At 58.5% G+C, this 14,804-nt stretch overlaps 1 protein-coding gene across 1 annotated transcript; it reads right to left on the bottom strand.

Moving 5' to 3' along the window:
* Positions 1-9,570: 9,570 nt before the first annotated feature.
* Positions 9,571-14,031, bottom strand: LOC102445335 (peptidoglycan-recognition protein SC2). Its single transcript, XM_075915470.2, has 4 exons — positions 13,913-14,031; positions 12,849-13,050; positions 10,566-10,684; positions 9,571-10,236 (listed from the first exon to the last, which is right to left on the bottom strand). The coding sequence occupies exons 1-4, from the start codon at positions 13,962-13,964 to the stop codon at positions 10,058-10,060; spliced, it is 552 nt and encodes a 183-aa protein (XP_075771585.2). The 5' UTR covers positions 13,965-14,031; the 3' UTR covers positions 9,571-10,057.
* Positions 14,032-14,804: the final 773 nt, after the last annotated feature.

Here is a 14,804-nt window from a genome sequence, read left to right as displayed (position 1 = left end):
CGCCATCTCCCCTCCCTCCCGTGCCTCCCCCTGCACCTGCCACGCTGCAGGTGAAACATGGCTCGTGCTGCACGGACCATTGGAGAATTGCCGGGGACAGTAGAGGGGCTATGACACACAGCGAGCTAGTTCTCGTTCCGCCAAAGCGCCCACAGAGGATGTGAAAGGCCCGGAGCCCAAAGCGCCGTGAGCTTGCCAGGTGGTGGTTTGGCAACAGGTTTTGAACCGGCCCCCTCTGGCATGGCTCTGGGTTACTGGCTCGCGCCGGGGAAAGCTGCCGCCTAGCGAGACGCCAGCGAAGCTCAGTCTGTTCAGTTTAGCCAAAGGAAGGTGCGGAGGCGACGTGGTCTCCCGCTTTGTCCTGAGAGCAGACGGCTCTTCGGCCCCGCGGACAGGGCAAGACCTGGGAGCCGGCACCACGTTCAAAAAGAGGCAGAGCTGTTGAGTGAGGAGGGGGCCGGGGGCGTCCCCCATCGCTCTCCAGACTGGGCACGTCGCGCTCGACCAGCGAGGGGCTGGCTGCTCAAATGGCTCCGTTGGGATTCTCCCGCCTGGGGCCTGCCAGAGCTCAGGCCGGGTGATCGCCGGGATCCAGCCAGGCCTCGGTGCCCATCCGCAGAGCAGCAGTGCCCACCAGCGGCTGGCCTGGGCCGGAGAAGGCACAGGGGGCGGATAGTGAGTGTGGGGGCCGCAGCCCCGCTGGGTGAACGCGGGCCAGCCCTGACCTTCGCTGGGGGCCATGGGGGCATCAGCACCACGCTCCTGGCTCCACACCTGCAGTGACCTAGGCCCAAGGCCTCGGAGGCTGCCAGATGAGGGGGTGAGCTGCTCCTGGGGTGCCTGGGTTTAGCACTTTGCTGTCCAGGCTCTTCCTTTAGAGTGGGGCCCCCCCCCTGCCTAGCGCCTCCCCCCCTCCCCTGCCTAGCACAGCCTGGGGCCGCAACGTCTTTAGCATCTGCCTGGCTTCTCCCAAGCCTTGTCCCTGTATTCGCTGCCGTCCGTGGCAGCAGTTGTTGGCCAAGGCGGGGTAAGAATCGTGCTGAATCAACTGTGAGGTGGGGTACAGGGGGGCTCACCAGGGCTCTGTGTGGCCTGCCGGAGGCTGCGTTGACTGTTGCCCGGTACACAAACGCACTCAGCAACGCTGCCCTAGCAACGCTGCCCTAGCAACGCCGTCAGCAACGCTGCCCTAGCAACGCTATCCACAACAGTCTTGCAGCCCCGGCGATGGAGGAGGTCACTTGAGCGGCCAACTCCCTGCACATGCTCAGACTATCCCACACCTGGGGTCGGCATGCGGCTGAGTGGGCAACAGGAACATTGTGAGGATTCCGAAACGTCCCTGCCCAAAGCAGGAAGAGAAGTTGGCATTTTGAAAAAATGTTACCCAGCAAATATCGGGAGGGGGGGCGGTTTCCGTTTGGGTCAAGTGACAGGTCGATCGTTTAATTTTTGTGAAACTTATTTGTACTTGCCCATGCCCCAGGACTCTTGAAGTTGGCTAAATGCTTCCCACACACTGGGTGATGCTCACAACAGCTGTGTTGTGTAGGCACTTTGCCGGGGAAGGCAAAGATGCCTTTGCTTAGACTGCTTTCTATCAGTAGGTGCCATACACCTCATCAGCTGTAGTAGCATAAGGAGACCTGACATCAGGCCCTATTGTACCAGGCACTGCCCAGACACACAGTGACCGAGATCAGGGCCCCGTCGGGCCGGGCGCCGCCCAGACACACAGTGACCGAGATCAGGGCCCGTCGGGCCGGGCGCCGCCCAGACACACAGTGACCGAGATCAGGGCCCGTCGGGCCGGGCGCCGCCCAGACACACAGTGACCGAGATCAGGGCCCCGTCGGGCCGGGCGCCGCCCAGACACACAGTGACCGAGATCAGGGCCCCGTCGGGCCGGGCGCCGCCCAGACACACAGTGACCGAGATCAGGGCCCGTCGGGCCGGGCGCTGCCCAGACACACAGTGACCGAGATCGGGGCCCCGTCGGGCCGGGCGCCGCCCAGACACACAGTGACCGAGATCAGGGCCCCGTCGGGCCGGGCACCAGCCAGACACACAGTGACCGAGATCAGGGTAGGTTGGGAGGAGAATTACAAGGGGTCTGCCGCCTGAGGGAGCCTCTTGGAGGAAGCCACATCTTCCCAATCCATCCTCCCAGCTTCCCCAGAGGAGAAGACTGGGAAAAGGAGTATAAAGAGTCCAGAGAGCCATGTAAATTGGTATCAGTGGTTCCCCTTCATCCAGAGATGGCTTCAAAGGCTCAACCAGCCTCCCATCACAAGAGGACAACTCCCCCACCACCTAGCCAAGATAGCAGCTTCTTCAGCTTTCTCCAGAACCTCGTCTCTGACCTGCCACGGGTGTCCAGCGCCGTCTCGGCTCCGTCCCGGGGGAGAGAGCCCCATAGGGACGCCACCAAAAGTGGGATACGTCCTCCAGGAGGAGGAGGCCGACGTGGCCAGGTCTCTGCTGAGCTTGGTGATTTTTGCGGCCGGGCGTTTCCACCCCTTCTGCTCCGCCGGGGTCAACAAGGACCGATCATAAGGCCTGGACTGTGGGAAGGCCACGCGCTTGGACTGTCGGAGCTCAGGTCTGTTCCTAAGCTGGGATCTTGTGGTTTTCCGGTTGAACCATGTGCCCATGCTCCGTCAGCATGCTGGGCTCTGCCCAGAGTCAATGCTGGGCTAATGTTGAATTAAGTTTAAAACAGGGACTCAGCTAAAAATACCCCACAAAAATAGATCCAGATTTCTGTTGTGTTGGTCTCTCATTCCAAGATTTGAAAAACTAAACACCAAACCCAAACTCTATGTTTTCTACCCCAGAGAAGCCAGATCATTGGGGGGAGGGAGGGAATTGTGTCTTGTTAGTAACCCCAAGGTTTGCTTCTGTAGCCAGATTAGAAAATGACACTCAAGTTAGTGCCTCGTAGTCTGCAAATTAACAATGTGTTCATGGCGCTGCAAGTCTCCAAGACAGCAAACACACGTGTGCTTAATGTTAGTGTTGAGCAGATGCGTGCATGTGGCCCAGGGCACTCAAATTAACTCCTGCCGGATTTTTCAAGAGCAGCGGTCTGGGGTTGTGTTGTAGGTTTAAAATCCGCCCTAAGTATTCCCTGCCTTTTTTACCAATCTCTCCCATCCCCCATCTCTGATTATTGTATCATCCTGTTTGGAATGCCTCAAGATTGGTAGTTTTCTTTGGGTAAGAACATAAGAACGGCTGTACTGGGTCAGACTGAAGGTCCATCTAGCCCAGTATCCTGTCTGCCGACAGTGGCCAGCCCCAGGTGCCCCGGGGGGGTGGACCGAAGACAACGATCAAGCAATTTGTCTCCTGCCATCCTTCTCCAACCTCTGACAAACAGAGGCCAAGGACACCGTTTCTATCCCCTGGCTAATAGCCTTTTATGGACCTAACCTCCGTGAAATTATCTAGCTTCTCTTTAAACTCAGTCCTAGCCTTCACAGCCTCCTCTGGCAAGGAGTTCCACAGGTTGACTATGCACTGTGTGAAGAAGAACTTTCTTTTATTGGTTTTAAACCTGCTACCCATTAACTTCATTTGGTGTCCTCTAGTTCTTCCATTATGGGAACTAATAAATAACTTTTCTTTATCCGCCCTCTCCACACCACTCATGACTTTATAGACCTCTATCATAACCCCCCTTAGTCTCCGCTTTTCTAAACTGAAAAGTCCCAGTCGTTTTAACCTCTCTTCATATGGGACCTGTTCCAAACCCCTAATCATTTTAGTTGCCCCATTTTAGTTTCCCTTATCCGAACCCTTTCCAAGGCCAAAACATCCTTCTTGAGGTGAGGAGACCACATCTGTACACAATATTCGAGATGTGGGCGTACCATAGTTCTATACAGGGGCAGTAAGATATTCTGGGTCTTATTTTCTATCCCTTTCTTAATAATTCCTAACATCCTATTTGCCTTTTTGACTGCTGCTGCACACTGTGTGGAAGTTTTCAGAGAACTGTCCACGATAACTCCAAGATCTCTTTCCTGATTTGTTGTAGCCAAATTAGCCCCCATCATACTGTACGTATAGTTGGGGTTATTTTTTCCAACGTGTATTACTTTACACTGATCCATATTAAATTTCATTTGCCATTTTGTTGCCCAATCACTCAGTTTGTTGAGATCTTTTTGAAGTTCTTCACAGTCTGCTTCTGTCTTGATTATCTTAAACAGTTTAGTATCATCGGCAAACTTTACCACCTCACTGCTTACCCCTTTCTCCAGATCATTTATGAATAAGTTGAACAGGATTGGTCCCAGGACTGACCCTTGGGGACACCACTAGTTACCCCTCTCCATTCTGATAGAGAGAGACAGGTGGGTTTAAAGTTTTACTAGAACTGCCCCCTTGACCGTGTTAAGTTGTATTTGCAAAGACAGCTGGATTTTGAGTTGTTGGACTTGGAACAAACAGAACCATTTCTCTGTGTGGCAATACCTATCTCTGGCATGATTTAGTATTTTGAACTCCGCTTCCTATCCATCTGTATTGATTACAGGGGTGAGACAGCGGCAGACCTGCTAGCCACACTAGAACTCGGGCGAATAAAATGCATTTATATCGCAGTGCCATACGCATCAGAAACGCACATAGAGGCCGGCCTGCAATAGGATGTGCCCAGACTTGGGGGCGTGGCCTCTGAACAAAAAGGGCGGGGCTTGGAGAGGCTCTCAATGAGGAAAATAGGGCGGGGCTTCTTATGGGAGAGGCGGGGCCTTTGTGGGAAGAGGCAAAGCCTGAAATCTGTTGTAGGGAAAAGACAGAAGGAAGCATATGGTGGCTTGTGGGGCAGGGGGTGTTTAATTGAGATGTGGGCGTGGCCTGTACATCTTTGGGCTACGCTGCTTCTCATGTACCTGGGTAACCGGTCACATTGAGTGCACTCTGGCTTTTTCAGGGAGCAAAGGGAAGGCTGGGATCAGGCCTCCTGGAGTGTGGGTAGAAGGATCGGGACCCCAGTGATGGGAATGGGGCCTTGGGCAGGGGTTGAGCCATTAGCTCATGACAGTGAGTTCAGCATGTGGGGCCAGGCTGGAGAAGGGTTGCCAGGTGTCCAGTTTTGAACCAGGCAGTCCAGTATTTGAGCTTTCTGTTCGGGAATCAAATGGAGAAAATAGAAATGTCCGGTGTGTTCTCAATAAGATGTCATGTAGATTGTGATGTCATGTCAAGTGTGCCCGGTATTTTTGTTGAAACCATCTGGCTACCCTAGGCTGGAGGAAGGGGCGAGTGCACCAGAATCCACCTCCTCCTACACATACACTATGGGGGGTGGGGGGTCGGGACATCAGCGAGGGAGGGGCCTCAGCAGGGTCCAGATCTGAGGAGTAGGGTGGGGAGCATGGTTCAAAGGGGATAGGGAAAGGGGCGGCTCCAGCTGGGGTGAGTGGAGCTCGACAGGGGTTAGCTCTGCCAGAGGGAGGGAGACCGAGGGTTCGCCCACCGAGCCCCAGAAAAAACCATCCTTGGCTAGTGGCTAGTAGGGGGCTGCCGCGCTCAGCCGTTCCCCTCGCCCTCCAGCAGAGGGCAGCAGAGAGCAAGGCTGATTTCTCAATGAGTTAGTCAGGTCATTCGACCGCCTTCACGCTCCGCCAGAGGGCGGTGTTGCTTTCTCAATGGGCTAGTTACTAGTAATTCACTCAGCCGCCTCCCCCTCGCTGTCCAGCAGAGGGCGGTGTTGCTTTCTCAATGGGCTAGTTACTAGTAATTCACTCAGCCGCCTCCCCTCGCTGTCCAGCAGAGGGCGGTGTTGCTTTCTCAATGGGCTAGTTACTAGTAATTCACTCAGCCGCCTTCCCCTCGCTGTCCAGCAGAGGGCGGTGTTGCTTTCTCAATGGGCTAGTTACTAGTAATTCACTCAGCCGCCTCCCCTCGCTGTCCAGCAGAGGGCGGTGTTGCTTTCTCAATGGGCTAGTTACTAGTAATTCACTCAGCCGCCTCCCCCTCGCTGTCCAGCCGAGGGCGGTGTTGCTTTCTCAATGGGCTGGTACAGGGGCCTCCAACCTTTTTAACCACAAGATCACTTTTTCAATTGAAGTGCAATGTAAGATCCCCCTCTGACCCAAATACACTTGCCCCGCTTCCTTCCTGCCCCTTCTTTGAGGCCTCACCCCTTCTTCCAGGTCCATCTCCCTTCCTCCCCCATCCTCACTTACTTTCATCGGGTTGGGGTGCAGGTTCTGGTCTTGGGCCAAGGGGTTCGGAGTATGGGAGGGGCTCTAGGCGCAGCCCAGGATGCGGGATTAGGCTCCAGGAGGGGTCTCAGGGTGCAAGATCTGGGAAGAAGTTTGGGTGCAGGGAGACTCACATCTGGGGCAGGAGGTTGGGTGCAGGAGGAGGTTCAGGATTGGGACGGGTTCAGGAAGCAGGCTCTGGCTGGGCACCATTTAGCTGAGATGGCTTCCGGGTGGTGGAGCAGTGGGGTTATGGCGGCTTCCTCCTGCCCTGGCCCTGCACCGCTCCTGAAAGCAGCTGGCATGTACAGCCATGGCTCCATGGCACCATGTGCTGCCCCTCATCTACAGGCACTGAGCCCACAGCTTCTACTGGCCACGGTTCCCCATTATTGATCAATGGGAGCTGCAGGAGCAGTGTCTGCAGGCAGAGACGGCGTGTGGAGACCCCCTGCTCTGCCTCTCTCAGGGGCTGCAGGGACATGCCAGCCATGTCCAGGAGCAGTAATTCCCACAGGGATAATGGCTGCAGCCACGACAGGTTAGGCAGGTTAGAACTCACTGCTAAAAGAATTAAAGTTAAGCATGAGAGAAAAAAAAATGCACAGACCAGCCACACACTCTGCAAGCAGTAAAAGAAATAACAGCAGCATCCCACTTATGTGTTGGGTCAGGAGACGAAAGTGAGGGACAGCGAGAGTGTGAGAGTGACTGATTTGCATTGCCAAGCTTCCTCCATCCCCGTCTTGCTGTGTGGAGTGGGGGCAGGAGGGACAGTGATATCAGAGCCCTGCCTCTTCTCCCTCTCACACCCTGCACAGCAAACGGGCGGTTCCGGGGGGGGGGCAGCTCTAAGGCAGAGGGCAGGGGCAGCACGACAGTGGGTGGAGGGGCAACTGAAGTGCCAGCGCTTGAGAGCTTCCTGGCCAAACCAGTCAGGATCACCTGTCAGTGGCTCCGAGATCTACTTCGATCCCAAGCTACTGGCTGGTGACCACTGGGCTAGTACGGTCACTCAGCCGCCTCCCCTCATTGTCCAGCAGAGGGCGGTGTTGTTTTTCCCAATGGGCTAGTAAGTCGATCAGCCTCCTCCCCTCATTGTCCAGCAGAGGGCGGTGTTGTTTTTCCCAATGGGCTAGTACTGTCACTCAGCCTCCTCCCATGTTGTCCAGCAGAGGGCGGTGTTGTTTTTCCCAATGGGCTAGTAAGTCGCTCTGCCTCCTTCCCTCATTGTCCAGCAGAGGGCGGTGTTGTTTTCTCAATGGGCTAAGTAAGTCGATCAGCCTCCTCCCCGCGTTGTCCAGCAGAGGGCGGTGTTGATTTTCTCAATGGGCTAGTAGATCACCTTTGGAGGTGTGTGTGTGTTCTCTGCTGGGCGTGCGCGCTGTAAGGAGTGTGGAAACCCACTGGCTCCCCTGCCTTTGGGGAAGAGCTGTGGGGTCCATGACAGACGCAGGGGCAAGTCCACCTGGGACTCCGAGCTCCGTGGCTCACCAAAGGACCAAAGCAGCCTGTAGCGTTTTCTCTGGATGCTGCGCTCACTGGTTTCCCCCGCTCCCCCTGGGAGGTTCTCCACGGGATTGGTGCCGCAGCGTGTGACGTGCGAGGAATCCCCCTTCCCCCCGTCGCAGCCCAACCCCTCAGCTGAGGTCCTGTGAGAGCCGGGTCCTGCCCGTGTGGCTGGATCGCGGCAGCCTGGGCTACGCCTCCTGGCAGCCCCGTAGAGAGGGCACGGCTTCATTTGTAAGGCGGGTGTTTCCGCAGGACCAACCTTGGGGGGCAACCCCCCTCCCCAGGCACAGGGCAACCTCCTGCCCCACCTCTGCTCTACTTTGCTACCCCTTACCCAAGCCATGCCCCGGCTCCCCTCCCACTCTGCCCCTGCTCCGTCCCTTCCCTCTCCCACGTGGCCTGGGGGATTACCTGGGGGCCTAGCCAGGGCCACCCCCTTCCCACACACACTCACCCCCGCAGCAGGAGTCAGTTATCCGGCAGCCTGCTCTGCTCTGTCCCGCTGCCTTCTCCCAGCCCCCTGCGCCTGCTTCTCCATGGTGGTGGGAAGCAGTGTCCTGGCACACTGGCCTTTGCCACTGTGGTAAATGTGTGGGGGGAGGGACGACCCCTTCTGCCCCCCACACCAGGCCCCCAGGTAATCCCCTGCCCGGGTCCTGTCCATAGCATGGTCAAGGCAGCCACTGTGGGGTTTCCCAAAGCAGGGGGCCTGGGATGGCTGCCGTGAGCTGTCCTATGGATGGGGTGGCTCTGTGTTTACGGTCGCCCCAGGCTAGATTACTGGGGCTATTGTCGGCCACCTGCGTCTTGTGCTTTCAGCCGTGTCGGGAGGCTGCCGCCCGACGTTCCAGCACATGCAGTTCTCCAGGGGACTGAGGCCGGGAGTGAAACCTCTTGCTGGAGCCCCTGGAGGTGTCACTCTGTAAGGAGGCTGACGCTCCTGGGCTGGGCTTTCCTGGGTGTTCACACCCTTTCGGAACTCCAGCCCCAGCTGGTCGGACTCTGAGCCCCCACCCACTGGGGCCTGGACCAGCTTCCTCCTGCCGGGGGGCCTGGATCCCAGCTGGTGGTGTTCCCCCAGGGGCAAGGCTCAGAGGCAGGAAGAACTGGGCTGAGCGGGCTGTACCGTGGGGCAGTACTCCGGGGTGGCGGGAGAGTCCTGGCCTGGGCTCTGTGCAGCGGGGCCTCCAGCTGCCGGCCCACCAGGGTTCGTTCCTGCTTATGGGGCACCGGGTTTTGCTCTGCAGCAAATCTCCTAACAACCAGGCACCCCATCAGTGCTGCTGCCCCCTTCCCACAGTGCCCCCTTACTCTGGGCACCATGGGGTGGGGAGGCTGCTGCTGGCATGGCTGTTCCCTCCACTCCCCCCACTCCTGCCAGTCTCCAGCCTCAGCTCCCCTGCCCTCTGGTTCAGCTTGAACCAGTGTCCCCCTGATTTCTCTCCATCTCCTACACCTGGGTTGAGAAGCAGCACTGTCTAGTGGGCAGAGCTCTGGACTACCGCTCTGGGATCTGTTCCCTGCTCTGCCATTGACTAGCCCTGTGAGTTTGGGTGTGGCCATTTTCCCACCCCTGTGCCTCAGTTTCCCCTATTACCCCGTTCCTAGTTAGACTGTATGCTCTTTAGGGCAGGGTATGTCTGTGACCTGTTCTGTGTGTACCCTGCCTAGCACAAAGAGGCTTGTTAGAGCCAATCTAACGGACCATAATCACCCCCTCTGAGCTCCCCAGCCCGACAGCTGTGAGTGGGGCTGATTTAGCAGATGAAATGATTCACGGCACTTTTGTTTTTTCCATTGCTAGAAGCTGGTTTGTTTGTCACTGCTCTGACAAGGCAGGCACCAAGGTGAAAGGCAAATTGCACAAGAATTAAAACACCCTTTGCCCAGGGGTGTACAGGGGTGTAAAACAGGCAAGGAAACACCGTTTCCAAAGCTGCCCAGGGATTGGTAGAGCTGTTGCCACGGAGCTGGGCTGGGAATCGGCCCTGCCCCCGCTGGAGGCTGTAAGGCCCTGGGCCGGGCTGGGTGTGGAGCCGGGCTGAGCTGAAAGGCGGGAGCCGGGGGGCCCAGCCTGGTGCCGGGTGGAGGGAACAGGCTGGTGGCTCCCAGGCGCTGCTGGAAATCTGAGCCCGGGGGAGGGCAGCAGAGCCCAGGGGAGACGGGAGCGCGGCCCCAACTCTCATCTCCCTGCTCTCCGGGCTCCAGGGGGCAGCAGGTGGGCGAGAAGCACAAGACTGCCCCCTGCTGGGGGGCCGAGGTGCTGCAGAGGCCGGCAGAAGCTGCAGGCGGGGTTGGTGATGGGGCTGCCCAGCGGCTGCAGGGACTCAGCGTTTGAAACGGGGCCACCTGGTGATGACCCCGTAGAGGGCGTTGCCGGGGCAGCTGGTGGGGTTCACGTTGCGATGCCCCTTCAGGGTGTAGCTGCGGCTCAGGTAGCCCCGGGAGACGGCGCATTGGATCAGACTCCGGGCGGCGTTCAGGGCGGCGGCGTTGGGGGCTCTGTCTGCAGGACAAAGCAGCCCCCAGTGAATCTCGCCCTGGTCCCGTCTGCACCCAGGGGATGTGACGTGACCTCAATAAATCCCCTTCCCCCACCCGCGCTCTCGATTGGCCACATCCGTCTCAGTCCCCTCCATTGCATTCTGCAATGCAACCCCCCTGCTGCATTTTCTTAGCCAAGGCCCCCCCCCTTGCCTGCCCCCACCCACGGGAGTGCAACAAGGCCCAGCGGGATGGCAGTGAGGCCAGCTGGGAGCAGCAGTGGACGGGAGCCTGCAGAGGGGATTCCCAGCCCCCACGGGGCCTCACTGGGGAAGGGAGGGAGCCACGTACTGGAGAAGGTGCCCAGGAAGCTGAATCCCAGCGACTTTCCGTTCCAGTTTTTGGCGTGCGCCCCCATCGTGGTCCAGCCGCGGCCCTCGTAGGCTCTCCCGTCCTCGCCGATCAGGAAGCTGCAGGCAGAGTGCCGTGTGAGACCCGCATGGCGGCCGCATCTTCCCCCTGCCAAGCTGCATCTTGGCAGCTCCCCCAGCATCATCACTGACCCTGCCCAGGTTTGAACCTGGGACCCTCAGAGCGAGAGGCTCAGTGCTGTGCCGGGGCAGCTAAAGATCTACCGAGGAAAGGGACTGGACTGTATTGCACAATGTGGCCATCAGGTGGCACAGTGTGATATGTGCCCCCCCATAGTAACAACCCTGGGCCCCGCTAGACACAGCTGGGGCGTGAGCGAGGGCTGTAGCCTGCCCAGATGTGGGGCAGGAGAACAGAGCAGGGAGCTGCAGCCCTGTGGGAAATTCCCAGCTGCAGGGGGCAGTGTCACAGATGAGCCAGGCATAGCCCGCATGGATTCTGTTGGCCAAGCTTGTGGGACAGCCCCGGGCCCCCCTGCATCCCCCTACAAACTCCATGGCTGCCCCATCCCATGCCCCTTGTTTCACGCCCCCCCCTCCTCCGCATCTTCCCTGCCAGGAGCTGCACGTCCTCTATGTCCTCCTCCCCCACAGGAGAGCTGCTGAGAGCTCCCCTCCCCCCTTTCCACTTTTCAGCCCAAACAATTCAATACAAAGAACAAATCACTTCTGTGGGTGATTCTCCCACCCCCCACTGCTCCCCTGAATGCAGTTGCTGCTGCCCCCCCCCCCCTGTGCCACTGGCCCTGTGGTGGATGGGAGGGGTACTACCCTTTTCTAAACATCCCAGCATTCAGTCACTGAAGGCTTAAACCCAGACCAGTGGGTAACCAGGACGTGAAGGGTTAAACCCAGACCAGTGGGTAACCAGGACGTGAAGGGTTAAACCCAGACCAGTGGGTAACCAGGACGTGAAGGCTTAAACCCAGACCAGTGGGTAACCAGGACGTGAAGGGTTAAACCCAGACCAGTGGGTAACCAGGACGTGAAGGCTTAAACCCAGACCAGTGGGTAACCAGGACGTGAAGGGTTAAACCCAGACCAGTGGGTAACCAGGACGTGAAGGCTTAAACCCAGACCAGTGGGTAACCAGGACGTGAAGGGTTAAACCCAGACCAGTGGGTAACCAGGAGGCCATGAGAATCAACGGGAAGAAAGCGTTGAGATCAGAATGGAAAAAGACACTGCCTGCTGCAGTTCTTTTGTGGGGGTTCAAACCAGGAGCCGCAGGGACAAGATGAATTGAACCAGAGGGATTCCCATGCCTAGAAAAGGACTGGTATAAGCAATGGAGCTGCGAGTAGACAGGAAATGTTTAGTTAGACACAGGCAGGCTCTTTTCTTTGTTTTGTTATTTGGTTAAACTGCTCTGTGCTAAATCCACGCGCCCCCCCTCCCATACACCATGGCTATGTCTAGACTGCATTGCTTTTTCGGGATACTGGAGCTATCCCGGAAAAGCCACTCCGCCGCATCCAAGGAATGTGTCCGCTTTTCTGAATTTTTTTTTTGAAAAAGCGGCCGTGCGCTTTCACCCTCCCTGTACACCTCGTTCTATGAGGAATAAAGGATGTGTCGGAAGAGCACTTTTTTCCGAAATCTGGCACCTTGCAGACGCGCCAAATTTCAGAAAAGCCTCTTTCGAAAGTCAATCAGGAAAAGATCCGATTCTTTTTCCGACGTCCCATTGCGGTGTCGACCTAGCCTATCATTAATCGGAATCGCGGGGCAGCAATTCTCTGGGGTTTAATCTGTTCAGTTCTCAAGTTGTTTTCTAACATCTAGCCTTTTGGTTTTGTGAATGAAATCACGTTTTTCAGCGTGACTGTGATCTGATTCTTGTGTCCTGGAAGGTAAGAGGAGGTCTGTGCGTGCCTGCCTCAGATGAAGAGGGCAGCTATCGGAGATTACGGTGAGTTTTTTTCAAGCTCTCTTGTGGTAGAAGAGTGTGGGTACCCGTCCGGAGGAAGTCCTCTTCCTGGGTTCAGGAAGGATTTTTTTTCACTTGGGTGGTGGCAACTACCTCCCGAGCTGAGGGAATCTGTGTCCTTGGGGAGCTTTTAAGCACAAACCACAAGAGGCAAGGTCATTTTAAGGTCTCTTGGGGCCTCCACCTTCTGCACTTGAAGCGCCAGAGTGGGGAACCCACCTTGGCAGGCCCCAAGTCTCCCCCATCGCCGTGGGGAGACCCCCCCACACTCACTTGTAGCCGATGTCGCTCCAGCGGTTCTTGTCCATGTGGTAGTTCTGGATGCCCTTGACTTGCTGGCTGCAGGCGGCCTGCGAGGTGCAGTGGTTCCCGGCCGTGTGGTGGATGATGACGAAGGGCGCTGGGGTCCTCAGGCGCACCCTGCTTCTCGGGGCCCGGGCCCCCCACTGGCTGCGGGAGACGATGGTGGGGCAGCCTGCGCCGAGCAGGGGAGGGGAGAAAGGGCTGGGTTAAGGGGGTTCTCCCACACCTGCCCCGGCCCACGCAGCAGGACTCGACTCAGGCTGGTGCTCTGACGGGGGCCGTAGTGATGGGCTGGGGGGTCAGGTCAGCAAAGGGCCAAGCATGGCACCGAGGGTGGGGGGGGGGAACCCATCGTCCTGCTACAAAAGTGATGGGGCTGGGACAGGCCTGGCTGGGGGGTTCCCTGCAGCAAAGGGGCCAGTGAGGAGCCAGGCCAGGCTGGAGGGAGGCCAAGCAAGGGCTGGGCTGGGGCTTCAGGCCTCACCCTAGGTGCGTGTCTCAGGGCCCATCTCTGCCCCCTCCGGCCATTGGCCTCCCTCCGGCCTGTCCCCTCTGCTCTGAAGCCTTTTCACACTCTGCCTCCCGAGGCCCCTGGTCCTTCTGGGCTCCTACTGAACCCCCCCCTGCCCAGCCACAGGGTCTCTCCAGAGATGGGGCGGGGGAGGGTCCACAACAGGGTCCGATGCCCCGGTGACAGGACGATCAGAACAGCTGACCCTGAGAAAAGGCGGCTTGCGCACAATCAGCCTGCGGAACTCATGGCCACTGGATGTCACGGCGGTGGAGTGCAAGATCCAGCAGAGGGGTGCGACTCCCTCGTATCGCCCCCCTGCCGGGCCTTGAGGCTCCTTGGACACTAGGGATATAGGGAATGGGCAGGCCCAGGCCCGGTGACCGCTCAGGGGCCAGATTAGAAAGGGGCCTCCACCGTTAATTTCCTACTCCTGCGTTGCTGCCCCCTTCGTTCTCAGCTCTACCCGGGATTCCCAGCCCTGCCCCCACCCTCCACACCAGCCCTGGGGATCCAAACTCACCAAGCACCATGGCGCAGAGCGCTGAGAGCCACACGACCCGCAGCAGCAGCATCGTCCTCTCGTGGGTCCTGTGGGGACACGCACCCGTCACGTCCTGCTACCCCCAGGAGGGGGCGCTGCTGGGCCAGAGCCAACCCCCCCCACCTCCCAGAGCCCTGCATAGCAGGTCCCCCTGTGCTCAGACTGCCCCAGGCTCCAAGCCCAGCCTGTCACCTGGGGGCAGCCTCCCAGCCGTGCCCGGATGCCCCTTCCCCACAACCTCCCCAGCCCCCACGCCAGCCCCTGGGACAGCTGGACTCATGGCCTCTGCCCAGCTGGGGCTGCGGGGAGCAGAGCCATGCTGGGGGCAGACTGGTCTGCGGAGCCCGGAGCTCCCTGGGGTGCAGAGCGGGGCTGGCGTCTGCCCACCTGGATTCCTGCGGCGCTGGGAGCAGAGTGAGCCCCGGGCACCGGCACCTGCTGCTTTCTGTAAGCACCGGGCAGGGCGCCGGGAGCGGAAGGGAGACGGTTGGTCAATAAACCGTCGTGCTGGTTCTGGCGGCTGTCCCAGCCACCAAGGAGGAAGGGGAATGGGGGACATGGGGGGAGATTTCACCAAAGGGCTGCGGTTGCCTAAGACCAAGCCAGGCTCAGGTTGTGTAGCAACACCAGGGAGGGAGCGATTCTGGCCGGGCAGCGCGATGCCAGGGGCAGAACCTTCCCACCTGGGACCAGGCTGGGCACAGAGACACCCCAGCCAGGAAAGCTGGGAACAGTGCATGGGGGGAGGAGCAGCACATCAGCAATGGTCTGACGACCCAGACACACGGACTGCCCCAGCTCCCTGAACCCCAGCGGCAGGGCATAAAGGGAGCACCCGGAGATCCCAGCCGAGATCAGGGCCCCGTCGGGC

Source organism: Pelodiscus sinensis, chromosome 18 (assembly GCF_052426305.1).
Source record: "Pelodiscus sinensis isolate ZL-2025 chromosome 18, ASM5242630v1, whole genome shotgun sequence".
Classification (NCBI taxonomy): domain Eukaryota; kingdom Metazoa; phylum Chordata; order Testudines; family Trionychidae; genus Pelodiscus; species Pelodiscus sinensis.
This window is presented reverse-complemented; position numbering and strand designations above follow the sequence as displayed.

What these genes read in the sequence shown, in the direction of transcription:
- LOC102445335 (XM_075915470.2), bottom strand. Translation starts at nt 13,964, where the DNA reads ATGCTGCTGCTGCGGGTCGTGTGGCTCTCAGCGCTCTGCGCCATGGTG. An exon ending in TGGAGCGACATCGGCTACAA is followed by an intron (nt 10,685 to 12,848) that starts GTGAGTGTGGGG and finishes CTCTGCCTGCAG; the next exon opens with CTTCCTGATCGGCGAGGACG. An exon ending in CTTCCTGGGCACCTTCTCCA is followed by an intron (nt 10,237 to 10,565) that starts GTACGTGGCTCC and finishes TTTGTCCTGCAG; the next exon opens with ACAGAGCCCCCAACGCCGCC.